Genomic DNA, 23,452 nt, shown 5'->3' with positions numbered 1-23,452 from the left:
AGTGGGGAATAATCCAACTGGCACAGGACACAATTCAGTCTGCTTGTGTAAGTAATGAGGCACTTCTGTGTTGTGAAATGCTGGGAATTAGAACATCAGTAAATATTTCTGTAGTATTTCTCATAAACAGTGGGGGTTTTGAGCTCTGTTTAAATAGACTTAATGAATTGGAGGCTCTGGCTCATCCCACAGAAATCAAAGCCTTTGTAGGAATGTGCCTCCTATTGTCAGTACAAGCATATTCAGGTCTCATTTTAGTATGGTGATACTGAATTTCAGAACTGCAGGCATGGTGCATGTAGGCAAATTCACCTCATAGTTCTGGGGCAAGATTTGTGTTTGCTGGTTCATGTTTCTAACAGTCTGCCTGTTATCAGTCACTGTTAGATTTTGTGTTCACTGCTGCCTTGGGTTGTATGGACTGGCACTGTAAGCAGGGTGGCACTTGCTGGGCTGTCAGGGATTTTCTCTGTTTTTCTGAAGTGGCTGCATGGAGCAGATATTTGGTAGAACAGGTAAAGAGAAATGTTAACTTGCTGTGGCTCAGAGGGGCCAAGGAGGCTTGTAATGCCCAAGGAGTATCAGCCCTGTGAGTTGGACTAGACAAACAAAAACTTCTGATGCTTCCCCCTGCTATAAAGAGTAATTTTAACCTGTTTGGATTAAAAAACAGAGGATGACCAGATAGCATCCATGCCCACAGTCACATTGTGAGCTGTAGCTCTGCTGGTTTGTGTCATGCAGCACACCAACCCTGTACCTGAAATACTACTAGAAATACATTTCCTTGTTTATTTTTTTAAATAAGGCCTAGAAAGCATACTCAGCCTGGTTTTATGCATTACTTGATCTTGAGCTTAAACTTCATCAGCAAAGTTTAGAAATGTACTTTTGAACTGACAGCTTATATAACAATTTTAGTAATTCTAGGACATGGGGCTTTGAGGAATGTCAAGTATTGCAAGATGTGGGAATAAACTTCCAGAACTGGCAGTGCTGCATGGAGCACATGCACTGATCTGGATCCTTATGCAGCTTGTAGTAGTTGGTGCTTGGAAAAGGCATTGCCAAACCTCATGTGAGCCCCTCAGCATCAGCCTTGGAGCTCAGTTGTTGCTGAGGTTTGATGAGGAGTGGGATGGTAATAAGCAGCTGAGGGTGGGGGACTGGAAGAGCAATTAAAAAGATGAATTTCCCAGTAGTAGGCTGTAGTAACATGTACTGCTTGACAGGCTGGCTGGAATGTGATTTGGGTCTGATCATTGTCACCAAAAGATCAATTTAGGGATATTTGTTTGAATTTTGAAATCAGTTGTGGATGTTTGGATTCTCAGAATGGCCACCTACCAGTCCTGGGTGGTGTTTGGTGTGTTTGTCTGGGGGATGGTGCAGATGTGGTGCCAGGAGTCTCCCCTGTGTCAGTAGAGGGGTTAAAATACAAAAAGGGGTGATGTGCCTTTTGGCCTTTAACAAGGTGCTTCTCCTGAATTACTGTAACAATAAAAAACCAAGAATATAATAAAATAGCAGAGAATTCGCTCTTCTATCAAGTTTCTTCTTTCCTTTGATTCTTGAGTTTGCCAGAGCTGTGGTATAACTTGTTTTAAGAGGGCAGGTCATGAGAAATTTGATGTGTTATCTGGATAACTGGAAATTTGATGTGTTATCTGGATAAGAGAAAACTAACCACAAGCAATGCCATGCTGGAGCTACCTTATCTTTTATGGACTTAAATGCCAAACAGGTCTTGCTTTAGAATACCTTCCTGACACCAACTATACCCAGAAATACAATGTTTTTGTGGTTTTTTCTCTTTTTTTCCTCTTTATATTAGTCTAACTTAAAATGTGGTTTCTTAGCTCTCAATCTGAGTCTTATTTGTCTTTGAGGGATTCCCTAACAGCATTCTTAGTACAGTATCCTTTTGATGGCTCACCCAAGAGAGGAGCTGAACTGTTTTAATATTACCACAGGATAATTAATTTTGTTTCCCGTGTGGATTTGCCAGAGAAGGGAAAGGCTGAAGGGGCTGTAACTCTTTAGATTGGTGGCATCTTCAGGGACACATGTGCTTTATGTGACTGCCTGTTCTTACTGTGCCTCCATTGCATTTCAGCTCATAACAGCTTGTTACTGTAACAATAAAAAAACAAGAATATAATAAAATAGCAGAGAATTTGCTCTTCTATCAAGTTTCTTCTTTCCTTTGATTCTTGAGTTTGCCAGAGCTGTGGTAAAACTTGTTTTAAGAGGGCAGGTCATGAGAAATTTGATGTGTTATCTGGATACACATCCACATCTACACACACACCAAATACCAGTTTGGAGCAGTTGGTTGGAATGATCATTGCAGCAGCCATGAGGAATTGCCTTATCAGTGGCAGAAATGTTGCTTGCATGGAAATCAAGTCCTACACTTGGCACTTGTGACTCCTACAGAGCAAGAACTAAAATAAAATAAAACAGATAGAGCTCATCTGGGGAGAAAGCCAGGCAGGCACTGAATGAGAGAGTAGTGCTGGAGAGGAGCAGGAGTGTCTTCCTTACAGGAGACAGACACCTGCAGCACAAAACTGCAAAACACTGTCTGTGTGGTTTTCCTTCTGGCCTGGCCTGCTAGGACTCTGCAATGAGTGGGTAGCTACTGGATGACTGAAATTTGCAGTTGAATTGTTGTTTTGGAACTTCTCTGCTTCAGACCACTGTTGAATAATCCAGCTGGTATCTGTGGAAGCTTACACAGCACAGCTGATAACTTTATAGAGAAATGTCTTGCACTGATAATCCATTTTCTCCCTGTGTTTCTTCTGAAAGCTTTATAATCTCAGCATTCAAATGATACTTTTTGGCTGAGCTAAGAATGCTTTCCTAAATCCTGGATTAACCAGCAAGCCAGTGGTTACTGTGCTTCTCTGCTAGCAGCCATTTCAATTTGTTGTGTTGGAGTTTTTTTAATTTTGGTAGGGGATTTTTACTCATTTGGGATGAGGGGGTGGGAAGTGTTGTGGTTTTTTTCCTTTTTTTATTTAATTTCATGTCCTGAGTGGGAGTGATTGTCCTGACTGGGTTTGATGACCTTTCCTGTTCATCAGCTTGTGTGTGTTGGTGAGCAGATGAAGTGAAGGATGGAGTTGGGTCTCAATTTCCAGCCTCCACTCAGCTGCTGACTCTCAGGAAGGAGGTTTAGCTGCAGAAAACAGGGACTGGGTTTTCTCATTTGTCATCTGTGCTCTTCTCTGCTTGAGCTGCTGCAACAAGGGCTGCTTCTCAGGAGTGAGATTCCATTTACTGCTCCAGTAAAGATGGCTTTAGGGACACTTCTGTTTCCTCAGCTCAGCACTGCACTGTTCTCTCGTGGACCACGCACCTAAAATAGAATATATCTGAAGGAATTTCTAAATTTGGGAAGTCTTGTATTGGAACAGATCCTGTTAGCAGCTCCACATCTTACTGATGGTGTGTTCTGATAATTGCAGCTAAGGAATGCATTCAGCAGGATTGGGCTTGGTAGGAAGCATGGTACATAAATCCATGGTTTCCAGGGACTCTAGGAGACATTGGGGTCATTCATTGTTCCTCTCATCTTTAGAAGGTACACACAGTGTATTTAATTTCTCTTTAATTCAGTTTTAATGGAGTATCCTGAGTGAAACTCTCAGGCACCATTAGTAGCAGAGATGGTGAGCTGAAGAGAAAAATTTATGCTTTGTACCATTTGTACAAAAAAAAAAAATTGGAAAAAATAAAACTTTTAGTCCAAAAAAGATCTTTTAATAGGTCCTATTTCTATGATCTAGTAATTGGTGATTAAATAATCAAATTAATCTCTGTACTGTGAAGAAGTTTCTCTCTGGTCAACTGAAATGCTTGTGTGGATGTTACTGCTGGTGTTGCATCATGGGTCCACTTCTGAGCTGCCTTTTGGTCTCTTACATTTTCCAGCTAGTGTGGGTAATAGAAATGGTCTGAGATGAGGTAAGTGTAAATATTTTGTAGCCTTCTGCCTGAAATGATAAAAAAATTGGCAAGTTTCAAAGATTCAACTTGCAGTTATCTTTGTCTGTTTGGCCTGTAAGAGAACAGCTCCAGGTGAGCTGTGAGATGAGGTGGCTTGTTCCAGAATGGCTCCCTGTGTCTGAAACGGGCTGTGTGTTGTTTCTGTGCCCTCAGGAGTTGTGGAAGGTGACCTGGCTGCTGTGGAAGCCTACAAGTCGTCCGGAGGGGACATTGCCCGGCAGCTGACGGCGGACGAGGTGCGGCTGCTGAACCGCCCGTCCGCCTTCGACGTGGGCTACACGCTCGTGCACCTGGCCATCCGCTTCCAGAGGCAGGACATGCTGGCCATCCTCCTCACCGAGGTGAGTGAGCCCCCCTGGCCCCTGCAGGAGCTGCTCCCCTGTGTGCAGCCAGTGGTGCACAGCTCTGCTTGGTGCTGCTGCAGGAATTTACGTCCCCGTGCCTTGGGTTCTCCTCAAGGAGGGAGTTGGCTTTAAGAGACTCCCTGTGATGGTGCTGAGGATGTTCAGTTTGCTCATTAATGAACAGTCTTGGCACACGTTGGGACTTTACTGGCAGTGGAAGGGAGCTATTGTGAGGCTTCCTGTGCGCTGGTGAGGGAGAGGAAATGCTCTCAAAGCAAAGCACTGACATCAATGACAGCGCAGTTTATTCTCTGTTTGTTAATGAGTTTGTTAATAAGTCTACCTGGGCTGGCTTTCCTGGCTTTTGGGGCAGCTTCTCTTCCAGAGAGAGGCAGATTTCTTGCTTTGCAAAATTGCTGCATTTTTTTCTATTTCTTGCCCATTTTATAGACTGACTGATTCCTCTATTTTGCTCTTCCACATTCCATTGTGTCACCTGGCTTCTGGTGACCTCTGCTGTTCTCCATCTTTGCCCTGTAAATAATTCTGTTACCTTTTTTTGTCTGTTTCCCTAAACTCAGACTTTTGGTTTCTCACCTGATCAAGGCCAGATTTTTATTCTGCCTCCTTCCCTGATGCTTAGTGCAATTCTGAAAGCTGCTGTTTGCCTACAAAGCACATAAAGATGATGGAATGCTCAATGTTGAATAATTAAAAAGAGTAGATGAAGCAAGACAAATGTAGCTAAAGCCTTGAGTATATATTTATATATGAGTAATATCAGCAGCTTTGTGCTGCTTACATAACTCTGTGTGGATGGAGTTACATGTTTTAAAACAAGTTAATTTACTGAAATAATGTCTTAGGGATTTTTGTGTTTGGTTTTGTTTCAGTGCCTAGGAATACTGACTCATCTTGTCATTTCTGGAAATGCTTGGTAGTGTTTGAGCCCCAGTGATAATTTCCTTTTCTAGGATATGAATGAGTGAAAATGTGGGTCTTAAAGGTACTTTTTTTATATGCATCTGGTGTCATCCCTGTGCCACCTGTCCATCATTGAATGGGTTTCTGCTGCTGGTGAACTGGAGAAATGTAACTGTCTTAGTTTTTGGGAAGATTGTAGGAAACTTCTTGTGCAGTGCTAATAAAGTTTTGTTGAGTCTAGACTTGACTCAGGCATGAGATTTGAGATTGCTGTTATTATGAGCTCTTACCTATTGTTTTCCTCTTTTTCAGCTGGGAGTGGTCACCTTTTAACTCACTTCTTCAATTTAAAGATGTTTTTAACCAGGTCTATGTTATCATTCCCATGACAAATGAGACATTTCATGAAGAGTCACTAAACTTTACGTTTTTCAGGGTGCCAGTGTTTACAGCTCTCTTGCACTCCTTCTGCTGGTGCTCATCCCTTCCAGATCTTTACATTGCAAGGGCTGATGCTGAGTGCAGTAATGTGTTGTTTTCCAGGTGTCCCAGCATGCAGCCAAGTGCATTCCTGCCATGGTGTGTCCCGAGGTCACGGAGCAGATCCGCCGTGAAATCGCTGCATCTCTGCATCAGCGCAAGGGAGACTTTGCCTGCTATTTCCTGACTGACCTTGTCACCTTCACCTTGCCTGCAGGTAGCTACAAACCCCTTCTTCCTGCTGGGAGATTTTATTGCTTGGCCACTGGTTGGAAATTAGGTATTTTGACTTTCTGGTGGTGATGTAGGTTTTATTCATTAAGAGGCTTATTAATCAATTTATTAAGAGTTTTATTTTTCAAGACCTATTTTATTAGGTCAGATTTAGTAGCTGAATTTGATTACTCAGTATTTGCACTCTTCAGTCCATACACTTTTCCTGTGAACTGAGCATCTGTTGCCCTACTTAGACATGAAGAAATGGAAGACAAGTGGTGTGTTCTAAGGAAAGGCTGTGTTTAAAGTGAAGATTGGAGCCCAGACATTTCTGGTCCATGATGTGACTTTTCCCATGGCTATTTTAGCTTCCAGTTCTTGCTGTGGAGGCCCAGAGCTGTTCTTTTTACCTAGTTGTAGCAATTTTTGAATACTTTTGAGCTGCTCTGAGATCAAGAGAATGTTTACCTATTAAGAAGGAGCTATTAGAAGACTTGTAATCTTCAAAAGCTGTTTCCTTTAATAGAAGTGCTACCACTAGTCAGAAAATGTGTAGCTGCAAACTGTGCCAATCAGCAGATCTGTTTGTCTTTTTTATAAAACATTGCAAAAATTCTGTTTGGAACCCCCTGGGTTGAGTATTACCTCATCTCCTCTACAAAATTCTGGATAATATTTACCACTTGTGCACCTGACTGAGATGCTGTGTTCAGTTTTACTCTGTGGGTTGTGTGTGAGAGGCACTTGGGGTGTCTGGGAGAATAAAGTTTCATTGCTTTTTAAGGGAGAGGAGGGAAAGGGGCAACAAGGATTTCATAACATGTGAGAAATGTTCTCTCCAGAGCTTAAGAATTTGTTTAGTGTTTTCAAGAGAGACATCTTAAAGCACTGTGCAGATCTTTGAGTCATGTAGTAGCCATTTAGTAATTAAAAAATAAAGCTGTTCAAAAGCTTTTGTGCATCAAGACTTTCTGCTTTCCTCACACTTTGCCAACTGCACATCTTCTGCAGTTTGGCTCCAGAGAGCATTTCCAAGGATAGAAATGTGAATCACACAATCCTGCTAAGATATTACCTGAACAATGTAGTTTAGGAACCAGTTTCCACTCGACCTTTCAGATAAACAGATTGGATCCTCCTGAAGAGCCAATGCTTGGATATTAGAGAGCAAAGCTTTTACATTGATTACTGGTCACTGCAAGCAGTTTTAGCTTAAAAAGCCCCAATCAATCATACAAAAAAAAAAAAGACCACTCCACATCACCCTGCCTGCAGCAGGCATTAATGTGCTTCAGTAGCAACTCATGTGCCTAAATGTGGGCTTGAAGCCCTGGGGTACTGGACATCTGAGCAGGACTGGCAGCTACCACACTGCAATTAAGAGAGATCTTTGTGTCCTTGAAATACCACTTAGGCCCCAGTCCTTGTCCCCTAAAGTGCCTGAAGGGGTGCTGGATGTTCCTGTTCCTATTTTATTACTGCCTTAACTTTCACATGTTTAAGTTTCATGATTGTGCTGGAACCAGTGAAGTTTCTCTGGTTGCTGCTCTGCCTGGCAACCCTTTACTGCTTATCCTCTGTTGGAATGCAGGCCAGGAGCAAATATTTACTGTGTGGCACATGCTGAGTTTTAGAATGTGTGGCAGTGTTTGTTGCTTTAAATGATACAGCGGTCACAAAACAGTTCTGCCCATTATACAGTTTTCCACCTTTTTTTTCCCTTTTTTATTAGGTAGTTGCAAATTCTGTCTGTGATGCTCTTGGAGCAGTTGTCACTACTGGCATTTTCTATGGCATAGCTCAATAGTTTTCCCATGTCTTGTTTTTTAATTGCTGCAAACCATTGGGGTTCTCAGAGCTGTTTCATTGAAGCCTGAATGAGATCACAAAGGAGGGGAATGTTCTGGAGAAGAACTCATCCCTTGGCAAACTGGGAATGGATCCCTGTTCATTGGGATAGACTGCAGAGGAGAAGCCATTCCAGATGGGTGGAAAAGCATTGCTTAGGATTGAAGCTGTGCTAAAATACAATAGGGTTGAAAGTAAAAATACTCTTTTGTAAAATTTCTCATCTCAAAGTGCTTGTTCTCCACTTTCTCCTTGAGAGAAATCCAGTCTTACCCTGTGCATGCTGTGATGATCCTTTCTGCATCAGAGGTGTGACAGTGAGGCTGAGATGCAAACCTGCCTCAGCAGCTCTGCAAAGCCCTGGGTCACACATGACAGCAGCTTTCCAGAGGAGGTGTTAGGGCTGATAGGGCTAAAGCTGTTCTGTGAGTTCTCCTGAGCAGCAGTAACAGTAACATTTAGTGACTCTTGGATTTGCATTCTGTTTTTTCAGATATTGAAGATTTACCGCCCACAGTCCAGGAAAAATTGTTTGATGAAGTACTTGACAGAGATGTTCAGAAAGGTAAATGCACTGAGAACAGCTGGGATCACTCCTGGCTTTTCATTAGAGAATGTGTCTCTTCCTAAAAATAGACTACATGTGTCTCTATATGCATGGCTCTGTCCATGAACATGTTTTAAATGGAGATTGGATGCTTTCAGCTGGATCTGCACCCTGGAATTCATAAAGTCACAGAATGGTTTGGGCTGGAAGGGACCTTCTAGAGATCTTCTAGACCAGGTTGCTCCAAACCAGCAACTTCCAGAATGGGGCAGCCACAGCTTCTCTGGGCAGCCTGTGCCAGGGCTCACCACTCTCACAGGGAGCAATTTCTTCCCAACATCCCATCTAACCCTGCTCTGTGATAGTGGGATGCCATCCCCCTTGTCCTGTCACTACCTGCCCATGTAAAATTATTTTAATTTTAACATTTCCAGTCTATTTATGAGGCAGAGGGAAAATGGAGTCTGTAGAAATCATGTTTGTAGAGCTTTTAAAAAATCTTTAAAAGTCAGTTTTGAGTCACAAGCTTTTTAAGGAAAACTGAAAAAAAAGTCTTTTCATTTCAGTAACAATTCTCAAACAAATGATGGGGGAGCTGTGGTTTGGTTTTGGTTTATTTTATTGACATTAGAAGAAATTTCCTCAGCCAGTGTTAGTTGACCTGTTCATGTTGATGCCTTGTGAGGGCTCAACATGAGGGCTGTGAGAGCTGACCTAGAGCAGAGACTGGACAAAGTTAAAGAATAAAGCAGGGATTTATTAAAAGGCCTCCATGGATGCACCTTGGGCAGCACCAGAGCCCAGCCAGGGCTGCACCCAAGATGAACCAAAATGGCCCCAAAATGCACGGCCGGGCACGGGCTCTGTCCCTGGGATCAGTTCTGCTCCATTTGCACCTTGCAGTTCATTGTCCCATCCCAGCTTTAGCCCAGGCAGTCCCACCCTGCTTGTTTTTCTCTCTCCAGCCCACGGGGTTTGTGCTCCTGGGCTGGGATTTGGATCATTTGTCCTTGGTGCCCAGCTGGAGCAGGAATTGTTTTGTCTCCCTGCTCTGTGCACAGAGCTCAGCATTCCCAACTCACCATCCACTAATGTGAAGCTCAGAAGTGCACACTGTGTTTCAGAGTCTTGCTTTAGCAGCACAGACCCTGAAACATAGAAAAGCTAAAACCTGAGGCATCACTTGTAGTATGAAGACAGTTTTTATTCATGCAAAGGGGTAGATCATTGAGACTATGCCATTATTGTGCTGTGTGAATTCCCTGAGATAAACAAGAGCTTGTTCAAGAGCTGGCTGTGCCCTTGCAGAGCTGGAGGAGGAGTCTCCCATCATTAACTGGTCCCTGGAGCTGGGGACACGGCTGGACAGCCGGCTGTACGCGCTGTGGAACCGCACGGCCGGGGACTGCCTGCTGGACTCGGTGCTCCAGGCCACCTGGGGCATCTACGACAAGGACTCCGTGCTGCGCAAGGCCCTGCACGACAGTTTACACGACTGCTCCCACTGGTGAGTCTGGGCAGCCTCTGCCCCTGCTGCACAGCAAAGCCCCACTGCCAGCCCTCCCCAGTGCCCTGCTGGCTTGGCTGGAAAAGCCAGGTGTCTGCTGAGGAAGGTAGAAGCTTCCCTTGAAATGGAAAATGTAAATCTCCTCCCTCCAAATTGTTAGAATTTGGAAATTAAGGGGCTCTCAGGCAAAAATACAGGAATAGAAATAACAGAATAACAGTTGTTTACTAGGAAAATTAAAAATACAAATGTAATAGTGCCCCAAGAAAACAACAAAAAACCCAAACCAAACGATTGCCAGAGTCAGAGCAGTCCCTGCCCCCTGTGTATCAGGCGATGTCCCAGCCCCATCCATGGGGGCTCAGCCCTCCTGCAGTGCCAGCTGTGGCTCTGCTGCAGCAGGGATCCTGCACAAGGGGGGAGTTTTCCTTTGCAGCTCCAGGGCTGCTGCAGATGGGCCTGGGCTCCCTCTGGCCATGCAGGGCAGCAGAAAGCTGCTCCTCTGGCAATGCAGGGGGCAGAGGCTGCTGGGGTGTCCCAAAGCCCAGATTGGATCCAGGTAGGAATGCTTGGCTCCTCCCCTGGGCGGGGCATCTCCCCATGGGATGCTGGGATTGGATCAGCCCTGCAGGGACACTCACTGGCCATGGACAGAAGATAATTAATAATTAATGGCCCATGAACAGAAGAGATCTCCTGGAGGGAGGATTGGTTGTGGGAGAGATAAAGAAAAAACTGCCCAATGAACAGAGAGAACTGCCCCACCTCTGACACATGGCAATAGAATTCACACCCCAGCCACATCTTACACTGCAGCCCAAGACACCTGTGGGTTGTGCTCCTCAAAGCTGTCCAGTGGTCCCAGCTGGGATCTTCATCTCATGTTTTAAATAGGAGCACTGGAAACTTGGATGCTGTGAACTCAGGGGTGTGTGATGCTCAGCAAATGGCATTTCAAACACTAAAATGCTTTATACTTGTCAGGCATGCACTAACCACAGTTACTGCAGCTGCAGTTTGTGTCCTGGCAATGTAAATCATGCACATGCCATGCCCTGCTGCTCGGTGGGAGCTGTGCAGAAGATTGTTAGTAGAAGATAGCCTTTTATTCTTTATAAACTTTTCAGTGTTTTCATTCCATCTGCTTAGTTACAGCTTTACTCAGGATTGCTCTTTTTATCCCTGTTCTGTCTGCTGAAATAATGGTAGTAAAGCAGACAGTGTTGACATTTAACTGGTTCTATCATTTGGCCATAAAATTGATTTATCATTCTGTAAAGTTCTGTAAAACAACTTTTCTTGCTTTGCACTGACCTCCTTTAGTTGGATGCTGTGGTTTCCTTCTGCTAGAGGGACAATCTCAGTTGTTCCCCCAGTGGTGTCCAGCAGCTCTCCAGGGTGTCCTGGACTAAGGGATGAGCTGATAAAGACTGATAATCCAGTCACAGGTGATCCTTTCTTTGATGTTCTTGTAGTCAAGGACAGGAGAAACACTGTCAGCACATACTGCAGAAAGACTGTCCCTGTCCTCTTGCTGTACAGGAGATTAATTTAGGGGTACCTGTGAGTAAATTTTGTGCTGTTGAGGGAGAACTCCCCAAATTAGCATCCAGAGCTGGGTTCCAGAAAATGATGCTTCAGAAGCAATTCTCCCAAGATCCATGTCTGAGAGGATCTGTCACTGCTTTGGAGCTGTTCAGCATGGAGTGTGCATCTCAACCATGCAGGAATGTCCCTGGCATCACAGGCAGCTCCCATGAGGCCAGAACAGAAATTTAGGATAGAACAGGTTTTGTTCTTTGTGGTAACAAAACAAAACATGCTATCCCAAAACATGCTGCAAACTACTGAGCTTTGGACCAAATCTCCTAAAATGTTGGTGTTAATTGTGGTTGACTTACTGCTCTGTCTTAACATTACTCTCACTTAGAGGCTACTCAATCTTTTAAGTTTTTTAGTTTATGTCTAGACAGAATTTTCATTTTACTCTGTATTTGTGTACTCTGTATCTTCATTTTACTCTATATTTGTACTCTGTATCTTTATCCTTAATAGAACCATAATTTTTAACTGATTGATGTGCTCCTTCAAGGGAACAAGTCTTCAAGGAACAAGTCATGTTCTTGTTAGGAACAAGTCTTTAGAATAAATCTTTTAGCCAGATTTTGTTGTAAATTGATCATTCTGTACATCCTGTAAGTGCTGTATAGATTCCATTTGAGAAGATACATTTAATTTTGTGGGCTAGGACATGTGGCTGATAGGAAGAGATGTCGTCACTGGAACAGGCTCTTAAATGCAATCCCTGCTTAAACTTTTTTATCTAGTGGAATTATTTTTCAAAGCCTCCACAAAGACACTTAAAGATGGGTATTTTTATAGTCAGACAGAAAACACTCATGTAACTCATTTGACCTTGTTTTGTTATGTTTGTTTAGATGCTGAACAAAGAAAAATCTATTTACCAGAGACAGTCTGTGTCTGGTACTCAGAAAAGCTCCACAGTGAAGTTCCCAGAGGCTCTGGCCTGTGGAGTCTTTTCCACTCACCTTTCAATAACTCCCCTTTTTTAGTTTACACAAAAGTGTGTTTTGAAGTGCCCCTTTTGTATTCCACCATTAGCTTTTGCTGGAGAACAGGCACAATGCCCTAAGTTGACTTTCAGAATTTTATTCTTTAATGGATGCACTCAGTTCTCTTGTGTTAACCTGAAAAGTTTGCTTTTTATGAGATCAAAATCTTCTCTGACTAACTCAGGGAAGAAACTTCTTTAGGAGAACACTTTCACAGTCCAGCTTTTAGGGAGTAGTTTGGTGTTTTCCTTTTTCCTTTTTTCCCTTTAATTTTCTGGATTTTCTCTCTCATTCTGGTGGTGTGGGAGTTTTTGTTGTTGTTTTGCTTTGGTTTTTCTTTCCCCCAGAATCTGATTAAATTTCTTTCAGGAGAACTGGGAATGAACTAATTTAAACTTTTGAACTAACAAAGTGCTGTTAGAAATTTATGAGAGAAAACAGGCAAAATATTTATCAGGTTCAAAGGTAGAAGTGTTGGTGTGTTTGGATAAAAAGTGGAATATAGATACAGAAGATCCCCTATAGATATTACTATCAATCAGACCTATCCAAATATCTCAATAACAGGATTTTTAAGCTATGGAAATTTTTCCTGGACTCAGGAAACCCAGCCTGGCTGGTGGCTGCTGTCCTACACACCAAGATTTTAGGGTGATTCCACCTTCACTGAAAGCATAGGAAAGATCTTATCCACACACACTCACTGCCTGCTGATATTCTCACATTTTAATTAAATGAGTTCATTTCAGTGACATTTTTAATAAGCTGAAACTTCAGAATGGTTTCTTTGTCTTCACAGTAAAGGCCATTGTTTAAAAATTGGCTTAGCACTGTTCCCTAAATCCTGGTTCCCAATATGAAGTTATGGCTTTTCCATAGTGTGGTGATTGGACAGAGTTAAAAATTTAAAAAGAAAACACCTTCCTTTTAATGTGTCATTTTTCTTGGTAAATGGTTAAATAAAATATCATGACTAAACTAAATCCAATTTTGCACATTTGATTCTTATCCACACTGCTTTACAACTCCATAGAATGTGGAATTACCACCCTTTTGCTCCAAAATCTGGTATAAAACAGATTCTGCTTCTTAACCACGTGTTGGAAATGGAGATGCAAGCATTTTGAAGTTAATTGACTCATGATGTGGTTAAAAATAGACAATACCTATTTTTTGTGTGAGAAGAATGAGCAACTCCTGCTGTATGAAATGGAATGTCTCACTTATATTCCGTGTATATCAACACTTCAATAAGCCTAAATAAGACTTGAAAAAAACCAAACCAATCCCTATTGCAAGAGGTATCAAACTAGGCATGAGCCTGGCAGGAGCTTGGATCATGTCCTTTTTTTTTTAGTGGTTTTTAAGTGAAGATTGATAAATGGAGTCTCCTGAAGATAAAAAAAACAAAACAAAATTCAGTTTTCCTGCTACTTGCTCTCTTTCTTCCCCTTTCTTGGGATGAAGGTGAAATACTGCTGTCAGGATTATGGTGGTTGAGTAAATATTTTTGTCTTTACCACTTTTTTTCTCTCTCTGTGTAACATTTTAGGTTCTACACACGCTGGAAAGAGTGGGAATCGTGGTATTCCCAAAGCTTTGGTTTACATTTCTCCTTGCGAGAGGAACAGTGGCAGGAAGATTGGGCATTCATTCTCTCTCTTGCAAGCCAGGTAAGAAAACTCCTTTGTCAAAGGGCTTTTGGAAAAGATATTTTAATAGCTGGAAAGAAGTTTCAGAACTAGAAGATTTTTTCGGGAATAAGAATATTCCTGTATGAAGGAAGAATATTCCTCTTAAGCCAATGATCTTAAAATCTTACTGGGTAAGCTTTTCTGCTGATGTGGAAAGGTTCATTTGAAATTATAATTTTTGAGCTTCCTACTAAGCAGTGCAACACAAAAAAAGAATGGTGGTATTCGAGTGAAGTCTGTAGAACAAACTCATAGACAATCATATGTTTAATATCCAGCTCCTGCAGCACTTTTACCTCCCAAACACAAATCCAAATCTGTCAGCTTACACTGCTCAAACTCCAGCAAGCTGAGATTTTATAACTCCCCTCCAAAATGAGATTTACATTCCTATAAGCTTCCAGCTATGGGAGTTATTTTAGCTCCTCTTTTCAAGTATAAACATGATTTTGGTGCTATTTTTCTGAGATTTGTTTTGTATGTGCCCTTTTCCTATCATCAAAAGGTATTTGCCTTAAAGTGCCCTCAGATGAAGGAATTATTTTTAGACCTAACATTATGTAGAGTTTCACTTCTAAGTGGGGAATGAAATCCATTACATTGAATCTGGGCAGTAGGACAGAGAATTATTACTGACAGCTGACAAGCTGAAATGTTTTTCCTTATTTCCCATAATTTTCCAGTCTTTTGTTTTTCCTGTCAAAGCTTTATCACTCTTAAAAGCATTTTCTCTCTCAATTTGAAGACTGTTTTTCAAATTTCAAAGTAGAGGATGGTAAGTTCTGTTTCAAGTTCTGTCTTTCTTTGTGTTTGGTTCAGCCTGGAGCGAGTTTGGAGCAGACACACATTTTTGTACTTGCACATATTCTTAGAAGACCAATTATAGTTTATGGAGTAAAATATTACAAGAGTTTTCGGGGAGAAACATTAGGATATACCCGCTTCCAAGGTAAGCCTTGCATTTTCTAAATTCACTTTTCAACAGGGGTGGGCTGTAAATCACTAGTGACATGAAGTGACTGTCTGGAAAAGGATGGAATACTGTTGTAGGTAAATTTTCATTTGCTATTAAAAAGAACAAAATAATCTCCAAACTTGAAGTTTTTCATTTTATAGTGGGCATGGTGCCTGTAAAAGTGAATTCCATGATACTTTAAATGGGAATAAAAATTTTATTTGTGTTTCAGTGATTCACACTTTACAGCAAGTGTGAATACTGACTTATTTCCCATCAGTACTATAATTTTGCATAGCTTGATCAGGTTCTTTCTGAATTTTTTTCCCTCCTTGTCTTCAGGACAGCCTGACTGTCCTTCAGATAAATGTGAAGATGACTCAGTCCAGTTTTGCTTAGACTTAACATCTGTAGATTTCTAAAGATGCATTTGCTGCTTTGCAAACCAAATCTGTGTTTGGGCAATTTTCCCCTCTGTGACATGCTAATACTTTATAATTCAAATAATAAAACATGAGAGGGGATTGGGAGCATCTGCACAAACTGAGCTGTAAACAGAACCATGAGAAGGAGCTGTGTGTGTTCCAGGGCTTGGGACATTTGTTTTGCCCACAGTTCATGTTCCTGGCCTCAAGTACATCTGCTTGAGGGGGACCCATCTTTATTTATAGCTTAGCTGAGGGCTTCCCAAAACATCTTTGTGATTTGGAAGAAAAAAATGTGGTGATTTTGGAAGGAGGCAAGGCCATGATCTGTAGAAAACACTAAGCTGTGCAGTTCATGTTAATTTATAACTGTTTAGAGTCTTGGCTTTTAAGTTTGGGGCAATAACAAAACTTCATGTAGGGAAATTAATTACCTATTTGAAGAGTCTAAAAGTTTAGTAGTCATTGTAGTTAGATGTTAACTTTTATTTTGATGATGAAAGGCAGCTGGGAAGGGACAGTACTTGTGTCACTTAAAGCTGACACTGCAGCTTTGTGTTGCTTTTAACTCCAAGGCTTAGTGGTTTGCAGAGGTTTTATTTCCTAGATTGGGCATCGAGGCAGACAAGTGTTACATGGCCTAAATGTGCTGAAATTTTCCTGCACTGTGAACCAGAAGGGTGCCTGGAACTGCCTTTTACTGCACACAGGTTTCCAGGAATTTAGGCAGCCAGATAGTTACAGCTTGAGATTTGTTTGCCACAAGCCCCATCCATCCATGCATGGGAGCAGCCCTGGGAACAGGTGAACTTGGAGTCCAGTGTCACAGTAACTGGAATTGCTCCTCTCCCTGGCCAGCCACGTTTTTGTGCTCAGTGTGTGCTCATCCAATGCCACTGGCACAGCTGAGACCCGGCTGGGTGGGGTGGGCTGCCAGGAGGAGCCTCCTGCTCTGGGCCTGTGTGTGGGCCCTGCTCAGCCCCTGGGGCTCTGGGGAGTGCTGGGCTGTCCCTGCCTCTGTTTAACATCACATCCACCAGAAAAGTTCTGGAAGTGTCCAAGGCCAGGTTGGACAGGGCTTGGAACCACTTGGGAAGGTGGAAGATTGGGCAGGGGGTGGAACTGGATGGGCTTTAAGGTCCCTTCCAACCCAAACCACTCTATTATAGAAATGGAGAATTGAATTTTTTTAATGCTTGTTCAACATCATGGTTCAGTTTGTAGCACCCTCTTAGCCACCCCTAAAATACTCTTTTCCCAGGGATTCCTTGTTCCAGCTTGGCATCCTTGCTGTAGTTCCTGTGAATCCCATAATTGCCAGCGTCCTTGTTCCCCAGATTCCAGCTGACTGTTAATTCTTTAAATCCTAAACCTTCAGTGGTGGAATATTGAAGTTGGAGGGGAGACGACCCACCTTGCGTTGGTCAGCCATCGACTCTGATTTATTAATCAATCAATCACTTTTTATAACAGTGTTAATCAAGTTCATGCATATTGCAAAATCTGAGCTCACAATAAGTCCGAGATAACACACCAACCCCTCCTTATGTTTCCAATACTAAGATTTGAGTTCTCAAAATTATTCTTGCTTTCCCAAAATAGCCAAAGATAGAACATTTACTTGTTATGAGAAAGCTGCCTGAGAACTCTGATGTGCAAGGCTCTCAAAGCCTTCATGTTTGTCACTTTTACCTGTAATTAAAAATAACCTGAGAACCTCTGCTGTTCACAGAAACAGGCTGTGAGAACCTGCTCCACACAGCTGCCTTCTAGGCCATCTCTAAAAAAATCTCCAACAGTGGAAGATCTGCCCTAACTAACTTTCTCAAGCCCTAACTATGACCCTTCTGGTCTAGCCATGTGTATTTAGTGGCACAAATGTACAGCTTTTAAAATTGAACAGGAAAAATGATGACTGACTGAAATGATCATCAGGTCAGGCTGGAGAAACTAAATCCTGTCTGGGTGGCTTCAGGATAGGTGTCAGCCCATCCTCTTTATTTTCTGTGGCTTGTGTTCATGTCAACTGTTGTTACACGACCTCCTGGCTGTATATCACAGTGACTTTTATAACTCTTAAGAGCACTAGATATTCTCCCTGGCAATGCTTGAAATTCTTTTCTTGTGGAGCTCATCACAGTGTTGAGGAGGAATAGAAAGCACAGCCTTCTGTCCTGGGGAAATGATTAGTGTGGAATTTTCACCAGGATAAAACGATGGTGAAGGAGGATTTCCAAACACTTGCTGAATTTCAGTGTAGAGATGGAGGCAGACAGATGAGTTTCAGTCCTGAAAGTTCACATAGCTGTGCTCCCAGGAATTGAGGGACTGTCTTCCTTACATTTGGCTGGATGTCATCTTCAGTGTAAATTTGAACTTGGACTGGATGTTTGATTCTTGCCCTCAAATGCGAAGGTTTGAAACTTTGTGGTGAAACTTATCCTGTGTTTTTCACTTTCTGTGTTTAACATTGCTTTAGAGTGAGTCTTAATAATGGGGACAGGAGGGAGGGAGGGCTAAGAAGGTTTTGAAAGGATCTGTCTTTAAATTGAGATGTTGTAAAAACTTGTGTGACTCTTAATTTTAAACAAATAAGACTTTTAGGTAGCTCTTGATTGCCAATTCAAAAACAAGGTGGGGGGAGAAAAAAGGCACAATTATTTACTGGTAGCCCCCACTAATTTTTACTGCAGTACAAAAAGATGAGCTCAACACTTCAGCAGAACCTCCAAAGCCAGCCCTGCCTCAGGTTCCCATTTTAGCCCTGCCCTGCCCTCTCCATGGCTGTGAGGAGCTGTTTGCAGCAGCAGCTGTGCTAGGAGGGGTTGCTATGCTACATGTGCACTTGAGTTTATGTGGGGCTATTTTTAACCTGTCACAAGGTGAGCTGTGCTTTTGCTTAAGTTGTCTTGCAGCAGTACACACCAAGAATTATTTATGTTCCTGGAAGAAAGGAGTTCCAGTTTTATTTTGAGACCTCGAGCAAATTGCTGTCTTTATTGCTAAAAATGGTGATGAGAAAAAGTGCAGTTCTTCTCAGAATCTGTGACATCAGGTGTTGGTTGGAGCTGAACAAAGTAGTATCAGCTTTTTGGTGCTTTTTCATTTTTTTTTCTTTTTTTAATTGATATGAATAATTGATGTGTGTTAACTTAATCTGTGAGTACTGTATATGAGCAGTCCCATTCTCTGGGATGGGTTACATCAGTGCTGAGTAACATTTTGTGCAGTGAGTTCTTTTAATGCTAAGTTTTGAGAGCAGATGGTGGAATTTTTGCTCTGGTAAAAATAGACATCTGACTGTAACCTTTATTTCTGTCATGCAGAATCTTTTTTTCTTCAGTTTTAAGAAGAATTATCAAACATAAAAGGCAGCTTTTCTAATCTTGTTTTTTTGCTCATCACTGCACTATAGACCATAAATTTTAGGGCTGTTGTAATGTAGTGGTTGTGATTGTAAATTCCTATGTTTAAACTTGTATTGCAAAGATTGACTTGTGTTAATTAGCAACAATTAGCTCTACTGCAAAGCGTGGCCTGTGTCAGTGCAGACCAAACCATGTTTTAAATGTGCTGTGCTTCTCTTTGGCCCAAACCCCAAGGTTTGTATCAAAACCCTTCCTTGTGGAGCAGCATTCTGAGCCTTCCCCTGTGCTTTCCTTGCCCACAGGTGTGTATTTGCCTTTGTTATGGGAACAGAGTTTTTGTTGGAAGAGTCCCATAGCTCTGGGCTACACGAGGGGCCATTTCTCCGCCCTGGTTGCCATGGAGAATGACGGCTATGGCAATCGAGGCGCTGGTGCTAATTTGAACACTGACGATGATGTTACTGTTACTTTTCTACCCTTGGTGGACAGCGAGAGGAAATTATTGCACATTCACTTCCTTTCTGCTCAAGAGGTAAGAAAGAAACACCTGGTGTGTGCTGGGGGCTTTGTCACAGCCAATCCCTGCAGCTCAGCAATCTCTGTAGCCCCCTGAGTTTTGGTGTCTAGAGAATTACAGGGAGTGTGCTGTTCTGGGTAATTAAGGCTGCTCCCTTCCCCATCATTCCAGGTGATGCTGAAAGGTATTTTCCCACAAATTTGATGCTTATTTAGAGTTCTGTAAATAGGATGGAACTTCATTGACCATGTAAATCACAGAAATGAATCACAGAATGTCCTGTGTTGGAAGAGACCCACAAGGGTCATCCAGTCCAACTCCTGGCCCTGCACAGGACACCCCAACAGTCCCACCCTGTGCCTGAGAGCACTGAATACCACAATACCTAGAAGAGGACACAAAAATAAGGGGTTTGTCACTAAGGCAAGACTGAAATCTGCCTTTTAGGCTTTTTTTTTCCCTAAAAGATGAAGTACAAATATTGGCCTAGAGTTGCAGCATTTCCCACCTTCTATTCTAATGAAACTCAACTCAATTTTGCTTTAATAACTATGATAAAGACATGAAATTACTTCCCTAAAGGGTGTGCATGGGTGAAGAGAGGGCTGGAAAACTGAAGTAATTGCAGAAAGTGGGCATTCTGTAAATAAAAGGAGAAAATGATGAGCTTCAGGTCTAGAAAGGGATGTTTCCTTAGCAAGTGATATTTGTTACATTTTACAAGAGAAAATATTTCACACTGAGAACTTACAAAAATGTGTTTGTAAGGCCAGAAAGCTCTGTTAGGACTTCCCTCCTTATATATGGTGCCTACTGTAGATAAATTGCTGCTTAAAAATAACTGAAGGCCGTACTGGAAATAGACATGTGAAAAAGAGAGAGAGAGAAAGAGACAAAGAAAGAAAGATGGATGGATGGATGGATGGATTAGAAGAGCTGGAGAGTACTTCCAGAGCCTTTGGCTGAAAATGCAGTGGGCATCAGTTTTTCCTTTTGTGGGTGTGATGCTTTGGGGTGGCTACCTAGAACAGAGGCAAGATTGGGAGAATCCTAGACAAGATTAAGAGGATCCAGCGGGGCGCGCTGGGAGCAGAGCTGGCGCTGGACATCTGGGAGAAAGTGATGTTTCCTTAGCAAGCCGTGATATTTGTTGTATTTTACAAGAGAAAATATTTCACACTGAGAACTTATAAAAATGTGTTTGTAAAGCCAGAAAGATCTGTTAGGACTTCTTTGCCAATTGTCCAAACACACCGCAACAGACTTCCCTCCTTATTGTGGTGTCTACTGTAGATAAATTGTTGCTTAAAAATAACTGAAGGCCGTACTGGAAATAGACATGTGAAAAATAGAGAGAGAGAAAGAGACAAAGAAAGGATGATGGATGGATGGATGGATGGATGGATGGATGGATGGATGGATTAGAAGAGCTGGAGAGTACTTCCAAAGTCTTTGGTTGAAAATGCAGTGGGCATCAGTTTTTCCTTTTGTGGGTGTGATGCTTTGGGGTGGCTGCCTAGAAGAGAGGCGAGGTTAAGAGAATCTTAGACAAGATGAAGAGGATCTGGGAGCAGGGCCGGCACTGGGCGTTTGGGAGAAAGTGATGTTTCCTTAGCAAGCCGTGATATTTGTTACATTTTACAAGAGAAAATATTTCACACTGAGAACTTATAAAAATATGTTTGTAAAGCCAGAAAGCTCTGTTAGGACTTCCCTCGTTATATATGGTGCCTACTGTAGATAAATAGCTGCTTAAAAATAACTGAAGGCCGTACTGGAAATAGACATGTGAAAAATGGAGAGAGAGAGAGAAAGAGACAAAGGATGGATGGATGGATGGATGGATGGATGGATGGATGGATGGATGGATGGATGGATGGATGGATGGAGTAGAAGAGCTGGAGAGTACTTCCAGAGCCTTTGGCTGAAAATGCAGTGGGCATCAGTTTTTTCCTTTTGTGGGTGTGATGCTTTGGGGTGGCTACCTAGAAGAGAGGTGAGGTTAAGAGAATCTTAGATGAGATTAAGAGAAGGCAGCGGGGCGCGCTGGGAGCAGGGCTGGTGCTGGACATCTGGGAGAAAGTGATGTTTCCTTAGCAAGCCATGATATTTGTTGTATTTTACAAGAGAAAATATTTCACACTGAGAACTTATAAAAATGTGTTTGTAAAGCCAGAAAGCTCTTTAGGACTTCCCTCCTTATATGTGGTGCCTACTGTAGATAAATAGCTGCTTAAAAATAACTGAAGGCTGTACTGAAAATAGACGTGAAAAATAGAGAGAGAGAGAGAGAGAAAGAGACAAAGAAAGAAGGATGGATGGATGGATGGATGGATGGATGGATGGATGGATTAGAAGAGCTGGAGAGTACTTCCAAAGTCTTTGGCTGAAAATGCAGTGAGCATCAGTTTTCCTTTTGTGGGTGTGATGCTTTGGGGTGGCTACCTAGAAGAGAGGCGAGGTTAAGAGAATCTTAGACAAGATGAAGATGATCTGGGAGCAGGGCCGGCGCTGGGCGTGTGGGAATTCTCACTGCTGGTGTTTGTGTGCCCCAAAGATAGGCAACGAGGAGCAGCAGGAGAAGCTGCTGCGGGAGTGGCTGGACTGCTGCGTGACCGAGGGAGGGGTCCTGGTGGCCATGCAGAAGAGCTCCCGCCGGCGCAACCACCCGCTGGTCACCCAGATGGTGGAGAAGTGGCTGGACCGCTACCGCCAGATCCGGCCCTGCACGTCCCTGTCCGACGGCGAGGAGGACGAGGATGACGACGATGAGTGAGGGGGAATAAAGTGCAAATGAGCAGCGCAGAGTGTGTGCCCCCGAGTGAGCGTTGTGCTGTAGCAGTTGGGTGTGGAGCGACCCAGGTTAGGGGATACATGCTGGGAAGGATTCTCCGACGGCACGGGGAGAGGATGGAACGCTCATCCTGCTGCCCGGAGAGAGCCGAGTGGGCTGGACTACAGTTTGTATAAAAACACGAAAAAGAAACAAAAAACAGCTAATTTTATTATCAAGATGGAAAAAAAAAAAAAACCAACCAAACCAAACCGACCCCATTTTTCTTTCTGACTGTAAATCTGTCTATAAATGTACCGCATGTGGTTGTGTAAGAGGTTGTGTAATAGGAAACGTATACCAGCATCTTAATTATTGCAGAGAAATTTTTCAACTAAGGGCACTTCTGAAAGCACATGTGAGCTGGATGGATATCTCCTCCCTCTGAGATTCTTTTACAGTAGAACCTGGTCTTCTCCATCACCTTTTAGATACTCTGACACATTTCCCTGAAAGGCCTTTTCCTGTGAAATCTCACTAGTGCCCAGGTCAGATTGTGAGAGGTTTTTTTTGTTTGCACAGATATCCACAGCAAGTCATAAGCAAAAATGCGTTTGTTATTTTACTAATATTTTAGTTATTGCTGTGCCCACGTAATAAAGCCTAAACTCTACGGAACAAACTGGAAGAGAAGCTAAATTTACATGGAGTGAAATGATTTGTTTCCTGAAAAAGCTTTTTTGGGGTTTTTTTTTGCCTTTTATTTTTTCTTCTAATAGTTAATAGATTCCTTTCAGTATACATAAGGATATTTATTCAGAGAAGTGACCTAAAAGATTTTATTCCTGTGAGCATACACTAAACAAAATTGTGTGAAATCTGAGAACTTGAACACAATTGAGAATTTAATCTTGTCAAAACTCAGTCTTGCTGTGTTACAAATTATATCTTTTTATCATTTATTCTTTGATCACTCAAACTTTGCTGCAAATGAAAAAACACCTTTTTAAAGGTTATTCCTCGGTCACTAAATCTAGTGAGAATCCACTTGGCAGTTCTAATTAAAAAGAAAGAATCTATGCTCAAGTTGTTTAAAAGCACTGTTATATATTTCTCAGTATGTAAACCTGGGAATTTCTTGCATGTTGATTGATGTGGCCATACTTAAACTTATGTAAGTTCCTAAGACTGTAAGTTCAGAGTATATTCTCCAGTAGAAATTTTATTATATTTGATAACTTTAGCCATGTAACCTGTAATGGAT

The 23,452-nt window shown here is 42.2% G+C and overlaps 1 protein-coding gene across 3 annotated transcripts in view; it reads left to right on the top strand.

Annotated features, from left to right (window-relative positions):
- Nucleotides 1-22,557, top strand: part of ZRANB1 (zinc finger RANBP2-type containing 1) — a 42,999-nt gene extending 20,442 nt beyond the window's left edge. Inside the window, exons 4-11 of one of the 3 annotated variants that reach the window (XM_064717487.1) lie at nucleotides 4,171-4,358; nucleotides 5,829-5,982; nucleotides 8,323-8,394; nucleotides 9,685-9,883; nucleotides 14,009-14,129; nucleotides 14,970-15,099; nucleotides 19,201-19,430; nucleotides 21,973-22,557. In XM_064717487.1, the coding sequence (XP_064573557.1) occupies nucleotides 4,171-4,358; nucleotides 5,829-5,982; nucleotides 8,323-8,394; nucleotides 9,685-9,883; nucleotides 14,009-14,129; nucleotides 14,970-15,099; nucleotides 19,201-19,430; nucleotides 21,973-22,191 (1,313 nt within the window). In that variant the 3' untranslated portion in view covers nucleotides 22,192-22,557. The remainder of the gene's footprint in view (nucleotides 1-4,170; nucleotides 4,359-5,828; nucleotides 5,983-8,322; nucleotides 8,395-9,684; nucleotides 9,884-14,008; nucleotides 14,130-14,969; nucleotides 15,100-19,200; nucleotides 19,431-21,972) is intronic. The other 2 variants (XM_064717489.1, XM_064717488.1) reach the window with 2 other exon arrangements.
- The last annotated feature ends 895 nt before the right edge of the window (nucleotides 22,558-23,452 follow it).

The sequence above is a fragment of the Zonotrichia leucophrys genome, chromosome 6, assembly GCF_028769735.1.
Source record: "Zonotrichia leucophrys gambelii isolate GWCS_2022_RI chromosome 6, RI_Zleu_2.0, whole genome shotgun sequence".
Taxonomy (NCBI): Eukaryota; Metazoa; Chordata; class Aves; order Passeriformes; family Passerellidae; genus Zonotrichia; species Zonotrichia leucophrys.
Note: the sequence above shows the minus strand (reverse complement) of the source record. Positions and strands in the feature narration are given on the sequence as shown.